The sequence below is a fragment of the Carassius auratus genome, unplaced genomic scaffold (genome assembly GCF_003368295.1).
Source record: "Carassius auratus strain Wakin unplaced genomic scaffold, ASM336829v1 scaf_tig00000272, whole genome shotgun sequence".
Classification (NCBI taxonomy): Eukaryota; Metazoa; Chordata; class Actinopteri; order Cypriniformes; family Cyprinidae; genus Carassius; species Carassius auratus.
This window is the reverse complement of record NW_020523288.1, coordinates 298,416-324,935: the sequence shown is the minus strand read 5'-3', so window position 1 is coordinate 324,935 and position 26,520 is coordinate 298,416. Positions and strand designations below refer to the sequence as shown.

The 26,520-nt window shown below is 35.4% G+C and overlaps 1 protein-coding gene across 1 annotated transcript in view; it reads right to left on the bottom strand.

The window, feature by feature from the left end:
- Positions 1-8,716: 8,716 nt before the first annotated feature.
- Positions 8,717-26,520, bottom strand: part of LOC113068971 (cadherin-18-like) — a 51,700-nt gene continuing 33,896 nt past the window's right edge. Inside the window, exons 5-12 of the mRNA XM_026241933.1 lie at positions 23,055-23,222; positions 22,549-22,736; positions 22,148-22,401; positions 21,305-21,441; positions 19,527-19,648; positions 16,930-17,044; positions 12,977-13,228; positions 8,717-9,457 (exon numbers count right to left, since the gene is read on the bottom strand). Coding sequence (XP_026097718.1) covers positions 8,952-9,457; positions 12,977-13,228; positions 16,930-17,044; positions 19,527-19,648; positions 21,305-21,441; positions 22,148-22,401; positions 22,549-22,736; positions 23,055-23,222 — 1,742 coding nt within the window. The 3' untranslated portion in view covers positions 8,717-8,951. The remainder of the gene's footprint in view (positions 9,458-12,976; positions 13,229-16,929; positions 17,045-19,526; positions 19,649-21,304; positions 21,442-22,147; positions 22,402-22,548; positions 22,737-23,054; positions 23,223-26,520) is intronic.

Genomic DNA, 26,520 nt, shown 5'->3' with positions numbered 1-26,520 from the left:
TGGCCAGAACAGTCAAAGTGCTGTGTCACAGTGGACTGACATTATTTTCTCGTCCTCTTTGTCTCGTCCTCGCCTGTCAGCCTCCCCGCTGTGGTAGACAAGCAGGAGAGTAATCCCTGTGACTCAACCTACTCTGACATTCACAAAGCACCTGCGTCTGGATATAGACGAACAGCAGGTTGCCAGTGCCTCCATATCAAAGCATTTGAGATGAGCTGAGTTTTACGCCCATCTAAGCTCAGTGCTCTGTATTGGCCCTCCTGAGGTGCCAGAATTATTCATTATAAATGTGCATTAAACACTATTTGAACAAACACACCACTTTCTCACCCCCAGCTGTTTTAGAGTGAGAAAGGTGAATTGCAAAGTGTAATTTTCATGAAAATAACTAATAAAGAGGGTAATAGACTGTGAGTTGTCGTTTTACATATTGTACAATTAAAGCTGTTTAAAATCTCATGATTTTGTTGTGATCAATAAATGTTTCTTTAGATTATGGTTGTTCAAATCTTGTGGTCTTTGTGGCTTGTCATGATAGAACTGATGTGATGCTAATTTAACAGCAGAGCCATGGCAGATGAATCAACATGGCATTATAAATAAAATGGTCAAAGCAAAGGGAACTATTCATTTACTTGTGATGTTATGGGGTGTCACTTGGTGTCTGGGCAGAATCTGATATTCCCACCTTTGATATATATTTAAATTGTAAATATATATATATATATATATATATATATATATATATATATATATATATATATATATATATATATATATATATATATATATATATCTTCAAATATGTTTTAAAAACAAAGCAGAAAGGAAAGTCTAAAAACTTTGCTGCTCTGTCAAAATATTAAATTTTAATTATTTCTTATTTAAGTATTATTTGCTGTCTTTATCTATTAACTATTTGCCTCACTTCTTGCTCTTTGTTTTTTTTTTAAAATAGAATTATACATATATATATTGTTTACCATGGAATTTTATATTGTGTTCATCCTTGTGCCCATGTTTGACGTTTCCTGTCTTGTTTTGTACAATTAGCAACCAAATAATAATAATAATAATAATAATAATAATAATAATAATAATAATAATAATAATAATAATAATAATAATAATAATAAAACTATCAATTTAATTGAAAATCCTATTTAAATTGGGAACTAAAACTACATACAAGTAGCACAATTAAATTATTCCATAAATTAGCAGAAAATATTAACCAGTTTGAAATAGCTGAATGACTATTATAAAATATCGGAGCACAACTGAACAGTAAATTATTCCACAGAGCAGTGTAATGATATAATAACATACAATATAATAATGTAAAAGAAAATAATATACAAATATACATTTGACCATTCAAATTAAAAATGTGCTGGAAATTCACTGGCCAAGTGTGAGAACCCCTGCAAACAAGATATGAGCAAACATTAACAGTGAAACACTTAAAATCCAATTAAATGATCACTTTGTAAAGATGCTAACTTGTCATGTGATCAATTTACTGAAAGCTTGAAATGAAGCGAGAGCTTAATACATTCTGTCTTTCATTATGCCTCCATTGAGGATGGAACACCTCATTTAACTAAAGTGTTAATTGAATAGTCTTCATCTAGATCTCATTAGACATGGCTGTTTGACCTAAAAACCTCCATTGGTCACTAAGATGTCTATGAATAGAACTCTAACCTACTTAGAATTATGTTAAAGGTTTTGATGTAAGCATATTGTGCCATATGGAGTAAAATATGTGCAAAATCCAAGGGATAAATTTAACTAACTGAGCATCATCTGATAAATTTCTGTGAATAATCTTATTGAAATATTACAATGTATTAAAACAGACTAATGCTAATTCCTATCAAATTAAATTATAAAATTACCAATGTATTACATACACAAATAAAAATGAACATTATTTATAAATGAACATTAACATAGATTCATAAATGCTTACAAATATTGATTTCCATTATTAGCTCATGACAACTACCTAATGCACATAATTGTGTTGAGAGATTGAACCTGATTGAAAAGTTACCAAAATGTTTATTTTTATATATGACATTTCAAATAAAATATTCGGATGGGCAATTATGAAATAATAATATGTGAATGCAAACAATGGAAGAGGAAGCCTAGAATGCGATAACTCGATTGGACAGCTAAGGTTGATGACTACAGACTATACTACATGTCCTCACAGCATGTCATAATAAACTCATTGGATTAGTGCCTCTACAGAGGAATGTCCTGGTGTGAGTAGACTTCTAGTGTCAGAGCAAACGTCAGATCTATAAATCTGCTCCCAGCTATGCCCGAAGGCACCACTTTCCCATTCAGACAACCCCACACCTATGACAGCCTGACAAATGATTACTACTGCGGACACACTATACTGCATCCCTCTCGTGTGGCCTCCAAAGGAATCAACAAGAGTATGGAGACCTGTGGTCATGCTTTCGGTTAGTGAAAATGTTTAAAGCGAGATTTGAGCAGATGGTCGAGTATCTGTCTTACAGGATTCGGTTTTCATTTTTAACACATCGAGAATTTGGACTTTTGCCATAAGCATGCCACAGTCATGCCATGAACCTGGTTGTTAAGTGGTTGGATCCAATTATCACCTGAACAATCTGCCCAATTACACTTATGACACTTTCTGCAATTTTCACTAATGAGGTTGATTGTGAGCTCATAATGCCATTTCTCCCCTGCCCCTCTGGACGTCTGTGCATGCCACTGGTGTGCACTTTTTGCTGCAAAGGGGACAGTGCTAATTGTTTCCATAATTTCCATTGTCTGATAAGAGTGCCTTGAGTTGTTGCAGTCTGCTCTCTCGATCATCTAAAAGCAGAAGTAGTCTCATTCAGCCATCTGGCCTTTATAGCATCACTGAAAAATTTGTGTGTGTGCCTCAGGGATGTCTAGACTTAAATGATGTGTTTTTGTCAGACGTGAGCTGATAAGCGCAGCTGCTTTTCGATTTTGTTATGCAAGTGCTTTTGGATTTCGACATCAGGACTGGGCAATGTAAGCATGATCATGGGTTATGATAAATCATTTATTTTATTAACTGCTAAGCTATATTTTATTAAATAGATAAAAAATACTGTCATTTACACTCATGTCATTCCAAACCTGCATGACTTCAAAAATGATATTGAAGAATGTTGGTAACCAAAACTTTTCGGTGACCATTACTTTATGGACAATAGACATTTGTCAAATTAGCATCTTTTTTGTTTCACAGAATGACTTGAAGGTGACTAAACGATGACTTATTTTGGGGGAATTATTCTTTAAAATGTAACTCACACAAAGACACAATAATGCAGTAAACATTAAAGAAACAATATAAAATGTAACACCCTAATGTAGACATCTGACAGCAAAAGTACACAGAAACACTACTATTTCAATAAAAAATAAAAACTGTCCCAGATGAATGTCTAATAACATTGTGTTTTCACTGTAAATTATTAGGTGACTATTTTTTTTCATAAAAAATCCACAAAATGGTAACATAAAGTATTTAATCTTGTTTAGTATAATATATAATTTTGATTATAAATTACTACTTTTTATTAAAAAATTATACCTTTTTTGATTGATTGTTTTGTTTTGTTTACAGTGGTAGTTACACAAACTTTCCTGGTATAATTGTATTATTTATTTAATATTTTAATGTGTCTTCTACACAATTAATGTGAATGGTGGTGAAAAGTGAACATCCAAACATCCAAGCGAAAGACATAACACCGACATGTTGGGAAGAAAATAAATAAATAAGAAAACAGTTTCAATGAGTTTGAAAAAAGTATCACCGCTTTGTGTCAGTATTTTGTTGTTTGTTGAAGCACCTTTTGCTTTAATTATAGATATGTCTCTGTCTCTACTGACTTGGTACATCTAGACTCCGCTAAATTTGCCCACTCTTCTTTACAGAACTGCTCAAGTTTGATGGTGCCCATTTGTGGACTGCAGTCTTCAAATAATTACACAGATATCCAATGGGGTTGAAGAGCTCTGACTAGGCCATGCAAGAATATTCACATTTTTCTCCTTCAACCACTGTGTGAAGATAAACCTTCATCCCATTGACAACTTTCTGGCAGAGAGCAGCAGATTTTCCTAAAGAATTTAACAGTATTTTGCCCCATCCATTTTCCTTCTTATATTCTGACAAGTGCTCCAGTCCCTGCTGCAGAGAAACATCCCCATAACAGGATATGACCACCTCCATGCTGTACTGAATGGTGTTATTATGGATGGTGGACCGTATTGGATTTGTGCCAGACATTTCGTCTGGTGTTGAGGCCAAATAATTCACAATCTTCAAGGTGTGTTTCTTGAGGAGTGTCTTTTTTTCTTGCAACCCTCCCATACAAGCAACATTTGTGGTGCATTTGTGATATTGTGTCACATGCACACAATGAACACTCATTATCATAAATTCCTACACGACTGATACACAATATGCCAAAATTTTGATGTCTCCCATAGCTAAGTAAGCTTGTTGCTCTGTAAATGTAAAACCCAGGAAAGACATATGAGGGAATTTGTAGTTCCACAAAGCCTCTGCTCTTTTGATGAAATGGTTTCTAGAGAGACCTCATTGTTCTTAGCGGAAAAGCAAAAATAAAAAAGTCTCGCATTACAGTGTAAGGTCTCAGAAAGGGCATCTAGGTCCCAGGAAGTAATTACCCTCAGTCTTCACACAAAAAGACTGTGTGTCATCTATGGGCCAATAATGAAATGGGCAATTATGTAGTTCATTATTTTTAATGCAAGCTGCCATGTTGAACAGGGCTGTGGAGAATCCACTAGCATTAGCTCCTGCGCCATAAAAGTAGTTATCAAAGGCAGTGTGGAAAATTGCTGCACACTAGCATTCTCTGTGTCATGCAGCTCATCACGGTTTGATTCCCCAAGCAATTTATACAGACGGGATCAAATGCATTTGACATTGCGGGACTCATTGGAGGTCCATTGTTGTGGCAAGTACAAGTACAAAAAAAAAAAACTGAAAAAAACAAGACTGGGCTTGTGCAGACCTTAATATTAATGAATAAATATATTTAATAGAAACTTTCATATATTCTAGATTCATTACATGTAAAGTAAAACATTTCAAATGTTTTTTTGTTTCAATTTTAATGATAAGAGCTTATAGCTCATGAATGTCTTAAATCTAGTATCTCAAAATACTAGAATATTTCCAAAGATCCATCAAAAAAGGATATGCAAAACATAAAAGTTCATGTTAATGTTATGTTTAAAAGTATGTTCATTCATGCACTCACTGGTCGGGGCTCCTTTAGCACAGACTCCAGCATTAGTAATGTGTGGCATGGTAACAATCAGCTCTTTGTGTAAGAAGTATTTCTTAATATCATCAATTCTGAAAACTTTTTTTTATAAACCATGATACAAATTTTCAGTATTATTTGATGAATACGAAGACCAAATGTTGTTTATTTGAAATATAACATTTATAACATTATCATTATAAATGTCACCATTGATCAATTTTATGTGTCCTTGCTGAATAGAAAATATATCAATCATGCAATATATACGACTTATCCCTCCAATGTTTCATATTACGCTGACACTTCTAAGAGAAATTGTCAAATGAATCACAAACTATTCTAACAGTCAAGATGTTTTAATTGCTTTGAGAGCAAGACTGTACACGAAGAAACATTTGGTGGATCTGCTGGGGTGTCTTATTTTCCCAAATATTTGCATAATAAGTTCATTGAGCATTATCCCAACAGAGATCTGTTAAAGTGGGCCAGCATGAAACAGCAATACTCATTAGCAGAAAATAGGCAAACCTAACTTTAAATCTATCATGAATTAAAGGCATTTTATTAAAACTTAGAACCATCATATTTTTCTATATCTTCTGCAGTTCTTTAGATTACATTACAGTGACTCACAGTTCAGATAGGTCCAAACATTAAGTGCATGACTGCGGAACAGAACTGGGCCACTCATCTCAGCCGTGGCATTGATGAGCCTCTCTAACACTAATTGGACTGCATAATTAGAACAGTGCAGGCAACAGGACAAAGCTGAGGGAAATTATATGAGACATAAATATAATCCTGAGACATAAATATGAAAATTAACTAAAATACTATACTATATCTTAGAAACAGATGAGGTCAGGCCTGTTAAGGTGCCATTCTAATCACAGTGCCATTTTATTTTCTTTATAAAAAGATCACATCAAGAATAACTTTCATTGATGAATGTGCTGTATCTTCCTATTTAATAACTTGTATTCTATAAAACCTGAGGGGATAAATAATTCTCCATTAGGAGCGAAATTAAATTAAATGTATGAAAACCTGAATATTAAAAATATTAACTGTTAATCATGAATTTTGAGCAAATTCTTGATTTAATGCGATTAATTTGTATAAAAAAAACTAATAAAACATTGTTTGCTAAAAGCAATTACTTTTTAATGCTAACGATTTTTTCTTACCTACATTAACTGTTGCACGCTGCACCCATCAGACAAACAGGTCAAAACTAGTCTGTAAAAACAAAACAAAAGAGTCAACAGATCGAGTCCAAATCACATGTAATAGCCACAAAGACAAGTCTCTCAAGTCTCCAAAAGTGTAGTACAAGTCTATTATTATTATTATTATTATTATTATTATTATACATTTTGAGAAGACCAGTCTTACAATACCAGAATGATTACCTTTCATGCTTTGAACGGTGTGGGGAATTGCTACACTCACACTGAATTCAAATGAAAACTCAAAAGTGACATGGCAATCTATGTGTGCTTCATCCAGCGTCTATCAGTCAAATTGAAGAAGTCAGTTACAAAAAGTTACAAATTATCTTAAAACATTTAATCTGCCTTTGGTCGCATGATAATGATGTATACGGCTCACAATAATCAGGGTCAAAGCACTGATGAGCTGATTGTGTAGGAAAAGTCTATTTCTGTGATGAGGCTAATCAACAGTCAAGATCATCACTGTCATCACCATCATCAATAACAATAAAATAGCCACTTTTTCAGTGCAAACAAAATCAACAAATTATCACTGAAGGCTGAAACAAGAAGAAAAATGCACTGATGGATCAGTCAGGAACAAAGCCTGAGGCACAATGACCTGAGGTATCAGGCAAAAATAAGAGCAATTATGCAATTATCATCATTATTATTATGTTGACCAATTAAATGTCAGGGTCTTAGATACTGTGGTTCTTTGCTGACTCTCTTACACAGAGACAGAAGACCAGTCATCACATGGTCATGTAATATTACAAATACAGGCACTAGCTTCATTCTTGCATTATTAAAGTTTGCGCTAAACATTGTGTAACTGTCTGACGTTTAAAGCACACTCAGATGTAATCAATTCAAATGTATACTCTACGCTGTAAACAAATGAAAAACCTCTGGTGGTCCTAATTGAACATTATTTGACACGACACATTTTGGAATAATATTGCTAATATTTGTGTTTCTTAAACTTCGCTGGTTTCAAAGCCCATAAGATTAAGAATTCAAATCAGAATAACAACTCAAAACAATCAAGTATAAAACTGAGCCTAGGGGAAAACCCATAAGCCCTTGTGCTTATGGTAATTATGCATCACTGCCTGGTCAAAACAAAGCAGTTTATGTGAACATCTAGTATATTTTTAATTATACTAATGTTGTTTCATTAGAGTTGAGAGTCCAAAATAAATAAATAAATAAATACAAAATGATATATACACACACGCACACAAATTGCAGCTTGTTCAATTTAATGTCTAAGTTCACTGTTTTAGAATATTAGAAAACCACATAAATAGAAACTGATGACTTGAGTTTTCAGATAATTAATTTGGAGAAATACGTTTCCTCCAATAATTTGAGTACATTACATTACACCCAGTTGGCCCACAGTGTAAACAATTGAGGATGCAAGACAGTTTGCACAATTAGCCAACTGGTGCATAGCCTGTCAAAACCTGTCTCTTTAAAATCAGTGATCTATCTGTCAGCAGGGTTGTTTCCTGACTAGCTTACCAATTAGCTAATGCTGTTGTCAGCGGAAATGATCCCACTTTTGAAACTCCCTCAGTATTCAAAAAGTCAGACTCCTAAACATTCCAACACTACTTGTGACAGCCGAGCACATTTAGATCAGTAAAAGCTGCCGTCGTGTTGACGCTCAGAAGTCATCATCTTCATTACGGTGACTATTAAAGCAGTCCGTGGGCTCCTTATCTGCATGTTGTGAGGCTCGTGGGAATCGATCAGGACTGGATTGCAACACAGACTTTTCACAGTTGATTTATAAGTCCTAGGAACGTAATAAAAGGTGCCCACTCAAGCATTTGAATCCAATTATCTTTCACAGAATGCCGTTGTTATCCAATTAAAACTCCCTCTGCTCATGAGAATTATAATAAGTTATTTTCTTGAGGTGATTTATACTAAATGTTGCAGACACTAGGTTCAATTTCGGTCTGGTATAAATATTAGGTGAAACTTAAAAACTACAGGCTGTGAAAACAAAAATTGAATTTCTATTTTGAGAAGGGAAATGATCAGTTTAGTATGAAAGATATCATCCTAAACCAGCCGGGACATTGATTTGGATGCTTTTGCAGCTGTTGGAAATGGACAAAATATGTAATAAAGGCAGGCTTTGCTTATCTGGAATCATGAATTTTTATTAAGCAATAGAAAATATACACCAGGGAAAATAGCTTCCTATGTGAGTTCTTTTTTTTTTTTTCTTAATTTTAAACTTTTTCTTCAAAAATCAACTTCCACTTGAGGCCAGTGAAAAACAGTCAATAATCCCACAGCAAAACTGGATGAAAAAAATTGGTCCATTTGAACAGACATCAGGGAAACGACACACAACTTCTGCTTTACAGACTGTGCGCAGCCATTATGGGATGTGCTGCTGGCCTTTCTCCGGAAATACTTTGCTCAGTATTTGTACCTCAGGGCCCCAGTTGTCTACCTCACTGAGGTCCAGCTCTGACTGAGGCTCTGGCAGATCCAGTGAGCTGATGGACCCCGATGGGGAGCCGCGGCCCTCGTAAGCATAAGTCTGAAGAGAATCATATGGAGGGCCGCGTGTGTCCCGGTTGGCATCAACCACCTTGAGCTTAATCACTTCATGGATGTCCTGGTCTGGTATGATCAAAGCCGGGCTGAGAGCCTCGTTGGCCATTGCTCTCCACATCTCCGACTGCAGGTCCTTTCTCATCCTCATTTCCTCGGCTGCCGCAGGGTTCCTCAGTGCTGCTATGTCAAAGGCCTCTGTGTCTTCCTCGCCTCCTCCCTCGTCATCGTACGTGACTACGTTCTCTCTGATATCCTCTGCGGATATGATTAGAGGCTCCTTTTTGCTCTTCTTGCTACGCAGAGTGACAAACAGAACCACGATGGCTACAAGAGAGGAGACACAAGCTTAGTTAGTTCATCCATGTAAATGCTGATTTGAATTAGCCTCACTACTATTGAGAGTTATCACATGAGACGTATCACATGGGCGTACAAAATGAGGAGCGCAATCATCTGCTTGCTGACATTTTCAAATGGGGGAAAGCTTTGTCTGGGCAAATAATAATAATAATAATAATAATGATAATTATTAATTACATTTATATAGCACTTTTCGGGGTACTCAGAGTGCTTTACATATTTTAATATTCACTTGAAATCAATGGTGTTTTGCCATAAACAGCCATGAGACTCTTCAATCAGATTAGCCCTGTTGCAAACAGCAACCTTTTAAGGCAGCAACCATTAATAAATTAATAATAATAATAATAATAAATTCTTACTTGAATTTTTTTTATAAAATAATATATATATATATATATATATATATATATATATATATATATATATATATATATATATATATATATATAGCTCTATTTCAGCTATTAGCCAAAGCAAAATTTCTTATTTTGTTTAGCTTAGCTTTAAGTAAAATAACTCAAACAAAATAAACTCAAATCAATAAATCTAATTAATAAGAAAAAAACTATATAGACATTTCAATCACTCAATCGATCAAAGTATTTTTTTATAAATGTGAAATGAAATAAAATATAAAAAATGGACTTTTATTACTTTTAGTTGTTATTTGCCATTTAGTTTAACTTGATGTACTAAAATAAGTAAAGCTAAAATTGAAATAAAATGAATAAAAACTAGGTGCCATTGTAAAAATGGCAAAATACAACACTTTTAATTGAATATAAAAAATATTAATACAAAATGTAAAAATGGTCTAATATGGAATGCTTAGATTGATGTGACAAGTTATTCACCTTATGTGAAAAACAAGGTAGACTCTATATTAGCATGTTGCTAACAAAATATTTTAAAATATTTAGACTTACATAACATACATACACACATTGTCAGAATTGTTGGCTCCCATGTTAAATATGATCCAAGAAGGCTGTGAATATAAATCTGCATTGTTAATCATTTTGATATTTATTTTTAAAATGAATGGCAATCTAACCTTGCATTGGAGAATAAGAATTTAAAATGGGTTGAAATATCATTATGACATATATGTCTTTCTCTAATACACAATGGACACAATTAATGGTACCCTTTTATTCAATGCTTTTTTAAACCTCCATTTGGCATAATAACAACTCTGAGTTTTCTCCTATAATGCCTGATGAGGTTAGAAAGCACCTGACTAGAGATCAGAGACCATTCCTTCATCCAGATTCACTCCAGACCCTTCAGATTCCCAGCTCCATGTTAGTGCTTCTGCTCTTCAGTTCACCACAATCATTTTCTACGATGTTCAGGTCAGGGATCTGGAATGTTCATAGCAGAAGCTTGGTTTTGGGCTCAGTGACTTATTTCTGTGTTGTTTTTGGATTATTGTCTGGTTGGATGATCCAAATATGGCCCATTATATGATTTCTAAAAGAGTCAGTTACTTTATGATTTTTTTATCTGTTGGTATTTGATAGAATCAAAGATACCCTGTATCTAAACAAGATGTCCAGGACCTCCAGCAGAAAAAATAGGTACACAACATTAAAGATTCAGCAGTACATGTCACTGTACACATGGGGTACTTTTTATCCCTGTGTGCACCAAACCCATGTTGAGTGTTTGCTGCTAAAAAACTACTTTTTTTTTTAGTGTACATCTGACCATAGAAGCCAGTCCCGTTTGAAGTTCCAGTAGTGTCTGACAACTGTATATGCTGGGGATTTTTTAAGAGCATTTTCATTTCTTGATTTTTTTTTCTTCCCTCAAAACTCCCCAAACAAGGTTTTTTTTTTTTTGTCTTTTTTTAGGATTTCTGACCCTGAGACTCAACTTTTTTTCTGCAATTCTCCAGCTGTGGTTCTTGGAGAGTCTTTAGCCACTCAAACTCTCCTCCTCACTGTGCATTAGGACAATATGCAAGACGTCCTCTTCCAGGCAGATTCGTAACATTTTATGTTGATTGGAAAATCTTAATTATTGCCCTGATAGTGGAAATGGGAATTTCCACTGCTCTAGCTCTTAGTGAAACTCAGTTATCTTTTTCTACACATCAGAAATATATTCTTTGGTTTTTCTCATTACGATGGATGACTAAGGGGAATTTGGCATTTGTTTTCCCTCCTATTTATATTCCTGTGAAACAGGAAGCCATGATTGGATAATTTCATGTTCATAATCACCCTGGTGTGCTCAATATTGTCAATATGAATGGGAATATCACAGTATATTCCCATTCATATTTACAATTTTGAGCATACCAGGGTGATCTAGGGGTACCAATAATTGTATCCAACGTGTTTTTGTGAAAAAATAAAATAAAATAAAAAATCTTATTTTCATAATGTGATTTTCCCCCATTTTCAATTGTTTTTCAATGAAAGTCAGATATTTTGTGATTTATTATTATTCATTTATTTTAAATAAAAGATTAATAATCCATGTTTAAATTCACAGCCGTCTTTGTTCATATTTACCATGGGTGCCAACAATTCTGACCACGTGTGTAAATATTAGGTAACATAGTATTTGTGTATTAGGTGAAATATAACTATATTACTGACATTACTGACTGGGTGAATTGTTCACTGAGCTTTTTATCATGAAGGATACATTCGGTCTCCTTAGATGGATATAACATGGATACATGCCACCATAAATTGTTACCAAAAAAAGGTACGCATGTTGCTTTCAACAGTCTTCATGATGGCACTTAATTAAAATGTTGTCAAATGTTGAAAACATCCACTTAACCTAACCTAAGCTGGTCTGTTGGTCTTAGCTGGTTCAATATTTGGTTTAAGACTCCAACCACTGCAAAGCTGGTTTAACTGCATAAATCTCCTCTACGACCAGCCAACAGATCAGCTTTACCAGTGAGGGAGACCAACTGAGACTTGCAAACCAGCTCAGGCTTGAACACTGTAGGGACCTCACTAGATTTTGGAATAGAGCCACATCATTGTGTTTGGGTATTATGCCGTAAACTGGGAAGTGCCTTTAAATTCTCGCAAGCAAAAATACTGTTTTGCTGTATATTTGAGTGTGTTATTAACAGCACTTGCTATCTGTTCAGGTAAGTGCATGGTACGATTATTCCTGGTTTCAGCCCACACAGTTGTGCAGCATTCCTGAGTAGTGTCTATATTTGGCCTTGTCAGTGGACTGGAGTGAGAGAGGGGTTTTCACACATTCTGCAGGGTGAAGCTTCTTATCTACAACCAGTAAATTTCAAGCAGAAAAGAAAGCAGCAGAGAACATCTTGGATGTCCAAATATATGTCTGTCTGTCTGTCTGTCTGTAAACAATAAGAATAAAATAAAGAAAACAATTACGAAAAAAAAAAAATCCTATAAAAACTAAAAAATAATTTTTTTTTAAGACTGATAGCAAATTAATGAAGGTCCTTTTCCTGACCGGTGTTTTCAGTCTTACCCAAGAGGATGAGCACACACAGCAGGATGGCAATGAGGGCTCCAGTGCTGAGACCGGCCGAGGACAGGAAGGCTTGAGCCCTGCACACTGGCATCCTGGCCCCGCGCTGGCACGGGCACACCCTGAGCGTAAGCGTGCTGGTGCTGCTGAGGAGGGGCTCTCCTCCATCCCACACAACCACAGGCAGCTGGTACAGCTCCTGTTCCGCCTGGCTGAAGCCTTGCCTGTGCGCCAACACACTCGCACTGCTATCTGTCAGAGAGAGCAGAGGTTTATTCTCGCTGGCTGCATGCATGACGACGCCATGCAACAGAAGCCAACAAAACAATTCGCTCCCCATTCTCGGCAGTTGCTTCTGAGAATGGAGAACAGCTTTTTGAATATTGCATTTGTTACTTCCTTTTCAAGCTGCCTGATATGGTTATGGACTCTTCTTGAAATGACAACAGTGATAAAAACGGCACCAAACTAAAAGACATTCCACAATGCTTAATGTTTTGGTTTATATATATGTCACTCAAAAGTTTGGGGTCAGTTTTTTTTTTTTTTTTTTTATTAACATTTTTATTCATCAAGGATGCATTCTGATTTAATAAAAAAAAATACTTTTAAAGAAATGCTGTTGATTTAACTTTATATTTATAAAAGTTATTTTTTTTACAAAAATATAAACAAATCAGCATATTACGGTAAAAGGATACAGTCATGATACTGCTAAAAAATTCAGTTTTGCCATCACATGAATAAATTATTTAACATTTACATTTTCTACCTTCAGCAGACACTTTTATCCAAAGCAACATACACAATAGGAAGTAAATATTTAAAATTGTTTTATTAAATTGTAATGATATTTGGTGATCATAAGAGACTTTTTTTTTTTTAAATTGTAAACATATTTTACTGACCACAAACATTTGAGTATATAAATAATGCCATTTTAAGATAGTTTCAAATCCGATCAGAATTTAGAGACAGAACTATGAATATTATAAATATATTTTTAAGCTGGGAGTGAAAAACAAACAAACAAACAACAACAACAACAAAAACTATTTTAAGTTTTCTAATCCACAATGGCCCATTTTAACTTGTTTCTGATTAAAAAAAAACATTTCGATTTACTGCTTTACCTCCTCAACGGGAGTGTTGGAGTGCCGGTGTGTTGACAGCCTGTAAACTCCACACAGTGACAAAAGCGTCATGCTTTATTAACTCTGTACAGTGCTCCAACTTTTCTCAATTTTGAGAAGCTTGTGCAAGTTTTTTTCACCTTCTTTCTAGCTGTCACTGCCTTCCTTGCTCACATACGCACACACCCACAGAGACGCAGGTTATAAGTGTATGCACGGTCATGTTACTTCTTCAGTTGCAGATGTGTGTTGAGCTAGTGTCTTCTGACACTGCAGCTTGGGAGGGTTTGAGGGGTTTGGGTTACAAGACGAATTCCGTCTCCCTCTGAATATCAGCTTCCACGAGAGCAAGAGCGTGGGTTTGGGTTAAACATTGGTAGGGACATTTAAATATCAACCATGCTATACAAATGCACCATGTTTACACCTCTGGAAAAATTCCCTGTTATAACTCATCAGGGTTTAGATAGAATTTACAGTATAAGTATATATCCACAACCTTTTGTGCATTTATTTTTTAACCACACCAACAGAAATGCATTTATTTTGTAAAATGCATCAAATAAAGAACAGCATCTGACTACATCAACCTTTTCACATTATAATTCTAATATACAGTATGAAATAGATTTTCATTTTTCATTTTCAATGTTATTTAATAGTGTTATTTTAAGTGAGTATTGGAAGATGACGAAGCTAATCTAAATGTAAAAAAATAGAAGAGATGAGTGTGCAAAATTAAATATACTATTGAAATATCATGAATCCTTCATTTAAAATGTCAATAAATTAAGTCATATACAGAGAGATTACAAAAATTTAGTAAATTAGTACTGCTGGAAAGAAACCAAACAACTTGTGATTTCATATACTTACAGAACAAGTATAAGAACATACCTGTCTTACTATAAAATACAGAAACGTATACCACTTTCCTTAACTGTAATTGCTAGAATCAATTGATATTATTCACTAGTCTCTGGATCTGTACTGTCCATATACCCAAGTCTACGGCAGTGGGCTGTTTCTCCCCTGGGGTCTAATGCAAGCAGAACCAGCAACTGTTGTGTATGCATTAGATACTACAGGAAGGAAAAATGTAAAATTCAGGGTTAAGGTTAACACTACCAAAATTAGCACCACTAAAATATTTACTCATAAATCAGCCCATCGTGAAGTGACCTCTCTGTTTAGCGCGTTTGTGTTTGATTTCATGCTGTGGGGGTTTTATAAAATGGCCTGCAGGTAGACTCCATTTAATCTGTCCAAACACTATTTAAAAACATGAACATGAAACAACAGAGGGTGGAATGATCATTAGCAAATCTTCACAAACAATGTAGAAAATGTGGTCTGTAATTATACATGGGTGGAAAATTCACAGTTGCACTTTGATTTAAGTAGCAGTGATTCGTAAACACTTTCCCTGTGAGAAAAAAAAAAACAAAAAAAAAAACAGTACAAAAATCATGAGAGCGAACCATGCATGTACTGTGGATAATTAATCTTGGCCGTGAGATGCGTCGTGTAATAAATATAAAAATAAAAATATAAATAGGAAATACCACCAACAACAACAACAAATATTGCCAATACTGCAATTGTGGCATGAGTCCTGATCGCTCTAGCTGTCATAATTTAATGACAGTGTTTAAATGGTGGGAGATAAATGGCCTGAGAGAGAATCGCAGTGAATTGGCCCAGGAGGGATGCTCTTGATGAAATTCGTCCCACATCTCAGATAACACAAACACTCTTGCCAAAACTGTGGCAAGGCGTAAAACTTGACCTAGGCTATCTTTGCGGATGGAGCACCATACATTCCCTCCCTCGCCCATTCAGTGTAGAGCTTCATTAAATATGCTTCCTAGATTCAGAATATGAACTATGTCAAAGAACATAACAGTCAAGATGATTATTATTCAATTGAACTCACTGTCATCTCTCTGGGGAGAAATAAGTGCACCTTCGCAGGGAATGTCCATCATATTTTATTTCCGCCTCACCATGGCAAGCATTCTGGTCATGTGGACACTGGCATAATGACTGCAGCGCCAGGAGAGAAACATCTACGTGATCAAGCATGACAGCCCTGCACACCCACCCGATCACAGCAAGTGCAACAGAGCACTCCAACCACTAACGTGTAAAATGCTTCCTAACAGTCCATCCACTGGGACATTATTTAAGGATGAAGCGGTCTGAGGGGACCTTGGCTAGGATACAAACTCAAATAAAGCTCTGAAGCACTGGCTCTTCTGAACTCTGGGCTTTTAGCGTCTGTCTCTTATCTCTATGATTGCCCTGTTAATCTCCGACCGGTCCACCTCCAGCACTGATTCACTGAAGCAGCGGTCCAGCATTAGAAGGAAAACATTGCAGCCCAGTCGTCTCCACCAGGGAGCCTTGAGCTAATATAAACACAGACCTAGTTTCCAAGGAAACAGCTCTGTTGGCCTTGCAACGAAATTAAAAATAAGAGCAAGAAGAGGAGGGGAAGGCTGGAAATGAGGGTGATCTGTGTGACTACATGTGGTACTAAATATGTTTGTGGAGAGGAGCTGATGGTTTGCACTAAACAAACATCAGGAAATCAGTTGGAAAACATCAGAAAGATTCCATTACTGCGGAGAGCCTTTTTACATAAGAAGGATCTTATTTGACTTTCAAAAGAACCTGTGTACAACTTAAGTACTGAATATGGAATTAGTTTTTGTAACCAACTCCTAAAATAAAGGCTTAACATGTCAAACTATTTCTAATAAGATGTTTTACCAAGCCAAAATAAATCCTGTGGAAATGTTTTTTTTTTTTTTTTACCTTCATTGTCCTTCAGAGTGAAGTTTGGATTTGCTGGAAGGTCTTCTGGTAGAGCAAAAGTGAACCGACCATTGGCGAAGTTGTCCTTGTCCGTGGTCCTGATGGTTTGAATGACCTGCACCAAGAACAAGAGAAAACAAGCTGAAGCTTAGTTCTTTCTCCGAAATTAAGGTTGAATGACAATATGGCACTAAAAATATCTAAAACAAACATTTTTGCTTCTCTGGGAGACAGGTTTTGTCACTCCCCGTAACACAGAATTATAATTGGACCATCTGGGCTTCTTCCTCTCCACTTTTTAAAAGACATTAACTTCAGACTATTGACCCAAAGCCCCTCGGCCAGTTGGGTGTCTGGATCAAAGTCATTGAACAGATAGCTGGTTTGAAGCATTGCTCAGCCTCATGATGTTTTGTCAGCTTGTTAACCTAATTGGCTCCTTCTAGCATGTCAGCTACAAGTGGGAATCCCCTCATACAGAGTCTGGACCAATTAATAAAGCTCTTTATCTGCATGTGCTGCACCACCCATGTTAGGCCAGGGGTTTCCCTCTCTTAAGGCACTTTCACACCAGAGATTTTGTGGTACCAAGTTGATTTGATATTGACGTTCGGATTGTTTAGTTGGTGGTCTGGTATGGTTCATGTTTAGAATTGGTACACAATCAATGTTGTGAAAGTGAACTGATATTCATGATATATGATTATGCACCTGAGCTATCTGCCACATATGAGCTATCTGCCAGCTATCGTTCATGCTTATTAAATGGTAATGCAAATTAGCTAACTGTTTCTCAAGAAACTGCATTTAGGAGCAGATCACATTTGTTCTGGTAGTGATATGGAAAGGACAATTCAGGAATCATCAATAAGCTTTAAATTACATTTTAAAACATTAAAATAGAAAACAGATTTGTCTGTTTTCATCACATTCTTAGTGATGGTTTTAAGACAATCACAAATCATTTTGTAATTTCGATGGTGCAAACATAATGCTCTTTACACCCAAAAGTTCAATAAGACATGCCGTTACATGGAGAAGGAAGTAGAATAGATCTCTGGAGAAAGCAGTCGAGCCAGGTGTGAAAACAGCCTGTGTCACTGCATAACAGATTTCTTGCCAAATTACAGTGCATTGTTTTATGCAGCGTACTGTTGTGAAAGTGTGCAGAGCAGATCAAAAGAAAAGAGCTTCCTGTGAATTGATGCCAGTACAAGAAATTTGGTTTTGCCTTATCTCTGTGGAAACACTTAATTAATCTTACAAAGTTACAATCATGCATTTCAGTAATTGGTAAGAGGATTTTATTTAGATGTTACAGAAGATGGACCGGTTTGAGCCCAGCAGACCAGAAGTCATAATAAATGAGAGACAATTTATATGCTATATTTATATTCATTTATATGAATGGACATCTGCCTTAAAACAGACAGTATGTGGTTTATTGGGCTTGAATGACCCCTCCCCCCCAAAAAAGGCTTTAATTAACCAGAGCTCAAAAATGAAAACACAGCTATGTACATTAATCACACATGTTCATTCAGGCAGAATCATTTACCATACCTTTATTTAAACAGACAGTTCACCCCCAAATTTTTATTCTGCTATCATTTACTCATCCTCCTGTAGTTCCAAACCCATAAGCCTTTTGTTAATCTTCTAAACACAAGTTAAGATATTTTTAATAAAACCTGAGAGGTTTTTTCTTAATCCCATAATTGAAAGTAGTAGTAACCAAACATAGAAGATCCGAAAAGGTCATAAAGACTACATAAAATGAAGCTTTATTTCATGGTTTAATTTAGGCTTTTATGTACATCTAAGCAATGATTGACACACAACCTGTCAAGGTTCATTAAAAATATCTACATTTGTGTTTTGAAGATTAACCAAAGTCTTCTGGGTTTGGAACAGCATTTGTGTGAGAAAATGATTACAGAATTGTCACATTTGAGTGACCTATCCCTTAAAAAACTCTTTATGGTTAACCACCAGCACAACGGACACAAATGTTCAAAGAGGACACTTGATATTTAATCTAAAAAAATGCATCGCCGGCTACTGTGTGTAAATTGTGTGTGTCTAACTGCTTAAATCATAATCTCATTCAAGGGTAAAGATATAACGGCTACATGAACCTAGATTTCAATGTGCAACGATTAACATTTCCTTTGAGCCATTCCTAGTGCACTTGATGCAGACTGCTATCTGCCGGTGAATTCAGTGGTACACGCTGAATTATTTATAGGTTTAAGAGCCTCCAAAGTCTGTTGAGCCACAGATAAATCCATCCTTGATGGTGTCAGACATATAATAAAGGCAGCGTATGTGTTTCTCATTTATGCATGTGTCCATGGCGTTAGTGTACGTGGGAGTGTGTGTGCTCATACATATGTCAGAAAAGAAAGACGGAATTAAAACATGAAAAAAAAGATGGTTTGAGAAAACAGAAATGGTTTAGAAACTGGGTTGGAGAAAGGACAGGAGAAAAGGAGTACAGATAGGAAAAACAGTTTCAGGGATTCGGATTGGAGCTGACAGGTTGAAAAAGAATGATAGAGACACACTGAAAAAAGGACTGAGAGGAGATAACTAACCTGGCCTGCCTTGGAGCCTTCACACACAACCAGAGCGCTGTTAGTGGCAATATAGGGGGCATTGTCATTGACATCCAAGACCTGGACTGTGACTGGCACATAGCTCACCAGATTTGGATTGTCTGGAAAAAAATATGACACATATTCAATCATGGATGTTTTCTGTAAAAAAAAATAAAAAAAATAAAAACTGGCAAAACAACAATGAATGCTCAATGTATGAGGGATTACACATGATTGAAATCATGCCATATCAGGACACAATGGCATAAAGCTTCAATCAGCAAAGTTGCTGTTGAATACCATGTTTTATTTACAAGACAGAGATATCCTTACATCCTTTATTCATAATTCAAATGCCATTTTTTTTTAAAGTTATTTAAATGTGTGAACATTTATATCCTCACTAGTTTATAAGTCCAATAGTAATATCCAGCAGTAGGTTGGTTACATGTATACATCATATGTGAATGTATTATACATGTTTAATTGCATTGTTTGTGATGAAAATTACATTTAAAATATTCTGAACGCAAAATATCTGGTCCATCAGTCTTGCAAATTTCACAGCTAGTATTTGTATGTATCCTAAATATCATTATCATATTTTTACACTTTTACACTAGTTTGCTAAAATAACTGCAATGAAATCTTCCCACAAGTGATAATTACGTAGATTTTTCTGCCCACATCGCATTTCTCACATTTCACCTCAAGCTTTTCATTGACACTGTTGTGTGTTTATTTTTGACACCTTATCTGTTGAAAATGATCCTGAAAGTTAATTATAATAATTCATACTTCTATAATTTATTTTCAATTTATTTGTCTGTGACTAGGATAAAATAACAAAATATGTAAAAAATAATAATAATAATAATAATAATAATAAAAAAAGATAATTTAAATGATTTTATATAATGATTTTATATGGCAAATTTTTAATAAGCTCCTGGGACATTAAAGTGGTAAAGACCCTTGTGACAAAGAGCCTTGTTACACAGGGGCGATCTATTGCTAGGCAGATTATGTGAAAAATAAATAATGAAAAGTATGAAGTTGAAGAAACATATCCTGTATGACATTATATAATTGCATATAATTACATTGAGATACTGTATATATGATTAATCCTGCTCTCATTGGATTCACAAAAGCATGATGGGAATTTAAAATCAGTGTGAGGGAAACATTGCACCCACTTTGGAGTCGTGCGAGGAATGTCAATCGGTATGATGGAGTTGAGATTAACTACAGTGCCTTAACATTATCATCCCACTATCAGCAAGCATTTAAAGAGGGCAGTTTCAGCCCATTAGCTGAAAAACACTGCAAAGAAAAGTGTAGAGGAAGGATAATTGTTTAGATAAGCATCTATAAAAACAAGAAGAGAGAGAGAGAGAGAGAGAGAGAGAGAGAGAGAGAGAGAGAGAGAGAGAGAGAGAGAGAGAGAGAAACCAATAGGAAAAACAGAAGAAAAATTGATTGACCCTGTCCACCTTCAACGCCACATCAGCATGCCAACAGCAACATTCCTTCAAGGAGACAATTGTTTTTGGTCAGTATTGATGATTCTGACTTCAGGGCCAATGATTCCTTCTTGGACATAACGTTCTCAGTCTAGAATGCTTGACTCAGTATAAAGATATCATTGGTAAAATGGTTCCATGTGTTTTCTGTAGAAACTAACTAACTAACTAAAAAAATAAAATAATAATAAATAAATAAAAAAGAATCAATGCATACAGACAGAATTCTGGCCTCAGAGTTGTACATACCAATCTCTGAAGCCATCACTGTGATGTTGTGCCAGGCTACCTCCTCTCGGTCTAGACTCCTGGTGGTTGTAATGAGTCCACTGTCAGCATCAATACTGAAAAGTGCATCACCTACTGCATTTTGTTCGATGGAATACCTAAAATTGCAATGCAGAAAAATTCTACTCAAAGAACATATTCATTATGATGGCAGATATTTCAGTTGCACCTATGAGGAGAACATTATGTATTAAATGTATTAAATGTTTCTGCATTTGGCCTAAATGACCACCCGGACTTTAGGTTCAATGCAGTGTATGGAAATTCTAAGAAAATTATTAAGCATGAAATAAAATCAATATTGATATATGATTACCCATTTACACTGATAATATGTATAGCTTCTGGAACTTATTATTAAGCTATTAGAACCCTATTGAAAAAACAACAACAACACTAAAATGTATTTAAGACACATTTGTTCTATGCTAAAGTTGACATAATTATACCCTGCAGGTCCACCTAAATACTTAAGTGTATTTGATTGTGCTTAAGAGGAACTATTGCTTGTATACTTCCAGTACACTTTAAACATCTTGCATTTGAACACTGATATTATAAAGGGATCATACAATCCTCATTAATATTTTTTTTGAAAAACATTTAAGGCATTATATTAATATGCATTGTAAGAAATACTCCAAATAAAGTATAATTATCATTTTATGTTAGTATATATATATATATATATATATATATATATATATATATATATATATATATAGTGTGCACTTGGATGGGTTAAATGCAGAGCATAAGTTTCAAATGTGGGTCACCATACTCGGCCACATGTCAAAAACTCACCTGACTTTGCTTCTTGTGCTGTCCGGGTCTTGAGCAGTTACCATGCCAACCTCTGTCCCAGCCGGAGCATTTTCATACACATCCATGATATAGTAGTCCATAGTAAAAACCGGAGCTTCATCAACATCCCCAATGATAAGCTTGAGCGTGGTGGTGTCTTTGAAAGGGCCCAGGTAAGAAAAACGAGGATCCAGATGGGTGTTGACACCTTCTATGTTCAAAGAGTATGCTTTCTTCTTCTCGTAGTCCAGAGGCTAGAAAGGACATCAGTAATAAGATCAAGGGAGATGCAGAAAAGACATTTAGCCGGCTTGGGAAAAGACAGGACATGGATGAATAAGCAGACATGAATTTACATCGCTGTTGAACCCATTGGTTTTGTGTGAACGTCTAGTTCAGACCTTTCTGAGGGAGATGATTCCTTCTCTCTTGTCACTGTCTGAAGAGATGGAAAACATGGCAGCTCCTTCTTCATTGGTAATTCTGTAAGTCATCTCAGCGTTGACACCAAGGTCTTCATCGTTCGCTTTGATTTTACCAACTGCTTTCCCTACCTGAGCGGATTCTGGCACATACAGCTGATAGTTCTCTGAAGTGGAGAATAAATACAAACAGAACAGATGCAATTTTATTAAACATGCAAAATCTTTTGATGCAAATATTAAAAAAAGTGTTGCTTATGCTCAGCTAATTTGCAGGGGTGGGGGTTAAACCTGAGCAAGCTCAAAAAAAGTTGTTTACGTTCACAAAGTAAAGCTTAAATTAATTCAACCATGTGGGATAAATTCACAGTACATTCAAAAGGATTTAAAGATTAGATGGTTTCTATAGAAGGGGTGTGACGCATGCCTTAAATCCAGATTTTTTTCCCATGGTGATCGAGATTGAGAGAAGCAGAGGATCATACTTTGAGAGAATCGTGGTGGATTGTCGTTGACGTCTGTCAGTGAGATGTTGACTGTTGTGGATCCGGACAGACCCCCGACAGAGCCGGCCATGTCTTTGGCTTGGATGATGACGGAGTACATCTCTCTAGTTTCTCTGTCCATGTTCGGCAAAGCTGTCCTGATGACACCTATAACCCAGAGGGCAGAAAGGATAAATATAGCTCATGGTGACCTAAATAACCCATATCTGTAATGAATATGCACAATATTTTTTATCGTGGTCACTACTAAATACGTGAATAATTATACATGATAAATCATTCAGAATTTAGTATGCATTTTAAGAATACTTTTCCCATCAACTGGTCAAAATGCACCGCACTGCTTTATGCTACTTGAACGACGTGTGTGCGCTCTGATGTAAACAAGCAGACATGAGAAGATCATGGGGGAACACATGAGGGACGCGCTGAATGAAAGCACATTCACTCTCTGACACCAGATGGGCTTAACTGCAGAAAATGCACTCGTTACCCTTAAAACCCCATAAGTTGCTTTCTAAACATATCTAAATATTTTAATTAGCCAATCAGATTTGTAGATTTGCTATGGTGTTCATTATAGCGCCAAATACTTAAATATTTCGATTTAATTTTTCGTTTTTTTTTTTCTAATTTTAATATGGACTACAGCATGCCCTAGATATTGTTTTTTTAATATAAGTGTTTTTTCTTTATTGTTCATTCACACTTTACATTAGGGCTTCATAAGTTAACATTAGTTAATACATTATAACTGAACATTCATAAATCTTAGGTATTCCAATATTTAATAACACGTTGTTAAAATTGAAAGTTCCAACTGTGTTATTTAATGAGCTCACATGGACTAAGAGTTGTATTTTTAAACAAAGATAAATAACTTCGGTAGCAAATGTAGCTATTGCTCATTGAATGTTAATGCATTAATTAAGGTTAACTAATGAGATTTTATTGTAAAGCGATACCTATTGGTCTTTATTGTTCTTTTGAACTTTAATCTGTGTAAAGTATTTAACTTTATATATTTTTATGTATTTCTTTATTGTATTTAAATATTCAGTTATTTTTGTTAAAAGATAAGTTATGAAACCTGTTATACTGTATTATGACCATATAATTTTACTTTTATTTTTTTTATTTTACTAAATTTAGTTATCGTGATGATACTGTATACTTTGATAAAAGCATTAGCAATTAACCACAACATGAAAATGTATTTATACAGGCATATCCCTACAAACACACAACAGTTTACTCATGTACAAGCTGGGAGAAAATATTTCTTTCTTTCAAGATACACTGAACATTTTCTATGGAAATTCCAACAAAATGGTTGAAAATCTCTTAAAAGTCAGCATACAATTCAAAAAAATTATGGACTGGAGCTTTGGAGCTCCTACAAAGGAGAAAAGCGCCATAAAAGCAAAACATAAGTAGGCCCAGTCCACACAACACATGCACTGCATTTTAAGTCTACTGAAGCCATAGTATATCTCTGTATGAGGAAAAGACTGATATGAAGTCATTATTCAGAGAAAACGATAACCATGGTCACCATTCATTTTCACTGTGTGGAAAAAAATAGCTAGGAAATTCAGCCTAACATCTCCTTTTGTTTTCCACAGAAGACAGATAGTTAAATGGGGTTTTGAAAGACATGACCATGAATTATTTTTGTTTTGTGGGCAAATCATCACTTGAAAACAAACTCTTAGCCCTTTGATGGCATTTCCAGCAATAAGAGCCCCGTTCACAGGAAGGGCGTGAGTCCAGAATATCATGTGTACACACTGCAGATCTTTGACCCCTAGTTATTGAGGCAGTGAGCTCACAGCAAGTGGTTATCCTCTGTTTTGCTCCTGCTCTGACCTGACCAGGCTCTTTTCGAGCATGACAACACACCAGCAGGTGAGTATTGACCCCTCACCTCCAAGTACTGTTCCTATGCAGTTTAAGCCCTTCGCATAAACCTCCCTATCCATCATCCAGAAATCATAGAAAACAATGCCTAAAAGACCTAAAAAAAAAAAAAAAAACATCTGCATAAACAAGTCCAAAATTTTAGCAAGAAGTACAGAGGACCTGTGAGGGAATGACTAGCAGAGAATTTCAATCTCATGTTGTGAAAGCGTGAGATGTACAATTTAATTATTCGAACATGCAGTGTTCCCTTTTTAAATGGACACGACCATTGGAAGTGAGAAAAAAGATGCAAACAGATACCGCCAGAACAAATAAACACACGCCAGTGTTCAGCCCCAGAGAATGTCACAGAGATTGCACCCAACCCATTGAGAGCAGACAACACCTGCCAGGACAGGGGATTTCAGCAGAGAGAGAGAAAAAAGCAAAATGTTCATGTTAAACTGGTTCTTAGTATTCAGCTAGTAGCCACGAAACAGAGACAGAAAGTAAATAGAGCAAACATGACCAGACACTGATGCAGAACTGGGTAAGCCTGAGAGTTTTATTACCTATAGAACAACAGACAGTCTGCCTTATAGTGAAAGTGTGAAACATCATGCAGGTTAAACATCACCCGCCAGTAAATGGGGCAAACAAACTCCTACACAAAGGTGCAGTAGAAGTAAGAGGATTAGACACAATGATGCAAGTCATTGTACTTTTCTAGAGGTGGATGGGTAGAAAAAGTAGCTTGGGCATTTTTTTTTCTACAGTAGGAAAAAAAAAACTGGTAAAGCATATTCTACTATGCTATACTATACTACATAACGCTATACCACACTTTATTCTAATGCACATCACACTATAATATATTATACAATACTGCACCATACTCTACTATACCATAATATATTCCACAATATATCACAAATACTGTATTCTACAAGGACAGACTACACTACAATAAGTAAAACACTGGGAAAATAAAGCATTTTAACACTAAAAATCGCACTGGTTTAGAAAACCTTACAAACAAATAAAATAATTTGTTTACAAGAATATCTATAACATAGCATGAATTATCATACAGTAATTAATCATTAACTGCTTTAAACTATACTTGATGTTCTTATCCCCTATCTCACGAGGGAATGATTGGAGCAGATTTCTATAAAGTAAAATAAATATAACGCAAGCCCTCAATAGATTAGATTAGATTAGATTCAACTTTATTGATGTGGTGCAGAGTACAAGAACAGAGCTAATGAAATGCAGTTAGCATCTAACCAGAAGTGCAAGAATATAGTGTTGTATATACTTATAAGTGCAGAGTAAGTGAAGCTATGATTACAGATGCACAGTGGAGTTGCTATATACAGTACTAAGCAGTATTAAGTATGTACATACTACATTGAGGGTGCGATAGTATTCTTAAACTATGTATTCTATGCAAAATATCAGTAGTGCAATAATATTTGTATAGAAATTGTTTCTTTAATATATAATGTAACCTGTTAAAAAGTTCTTAGTAAAATATTAA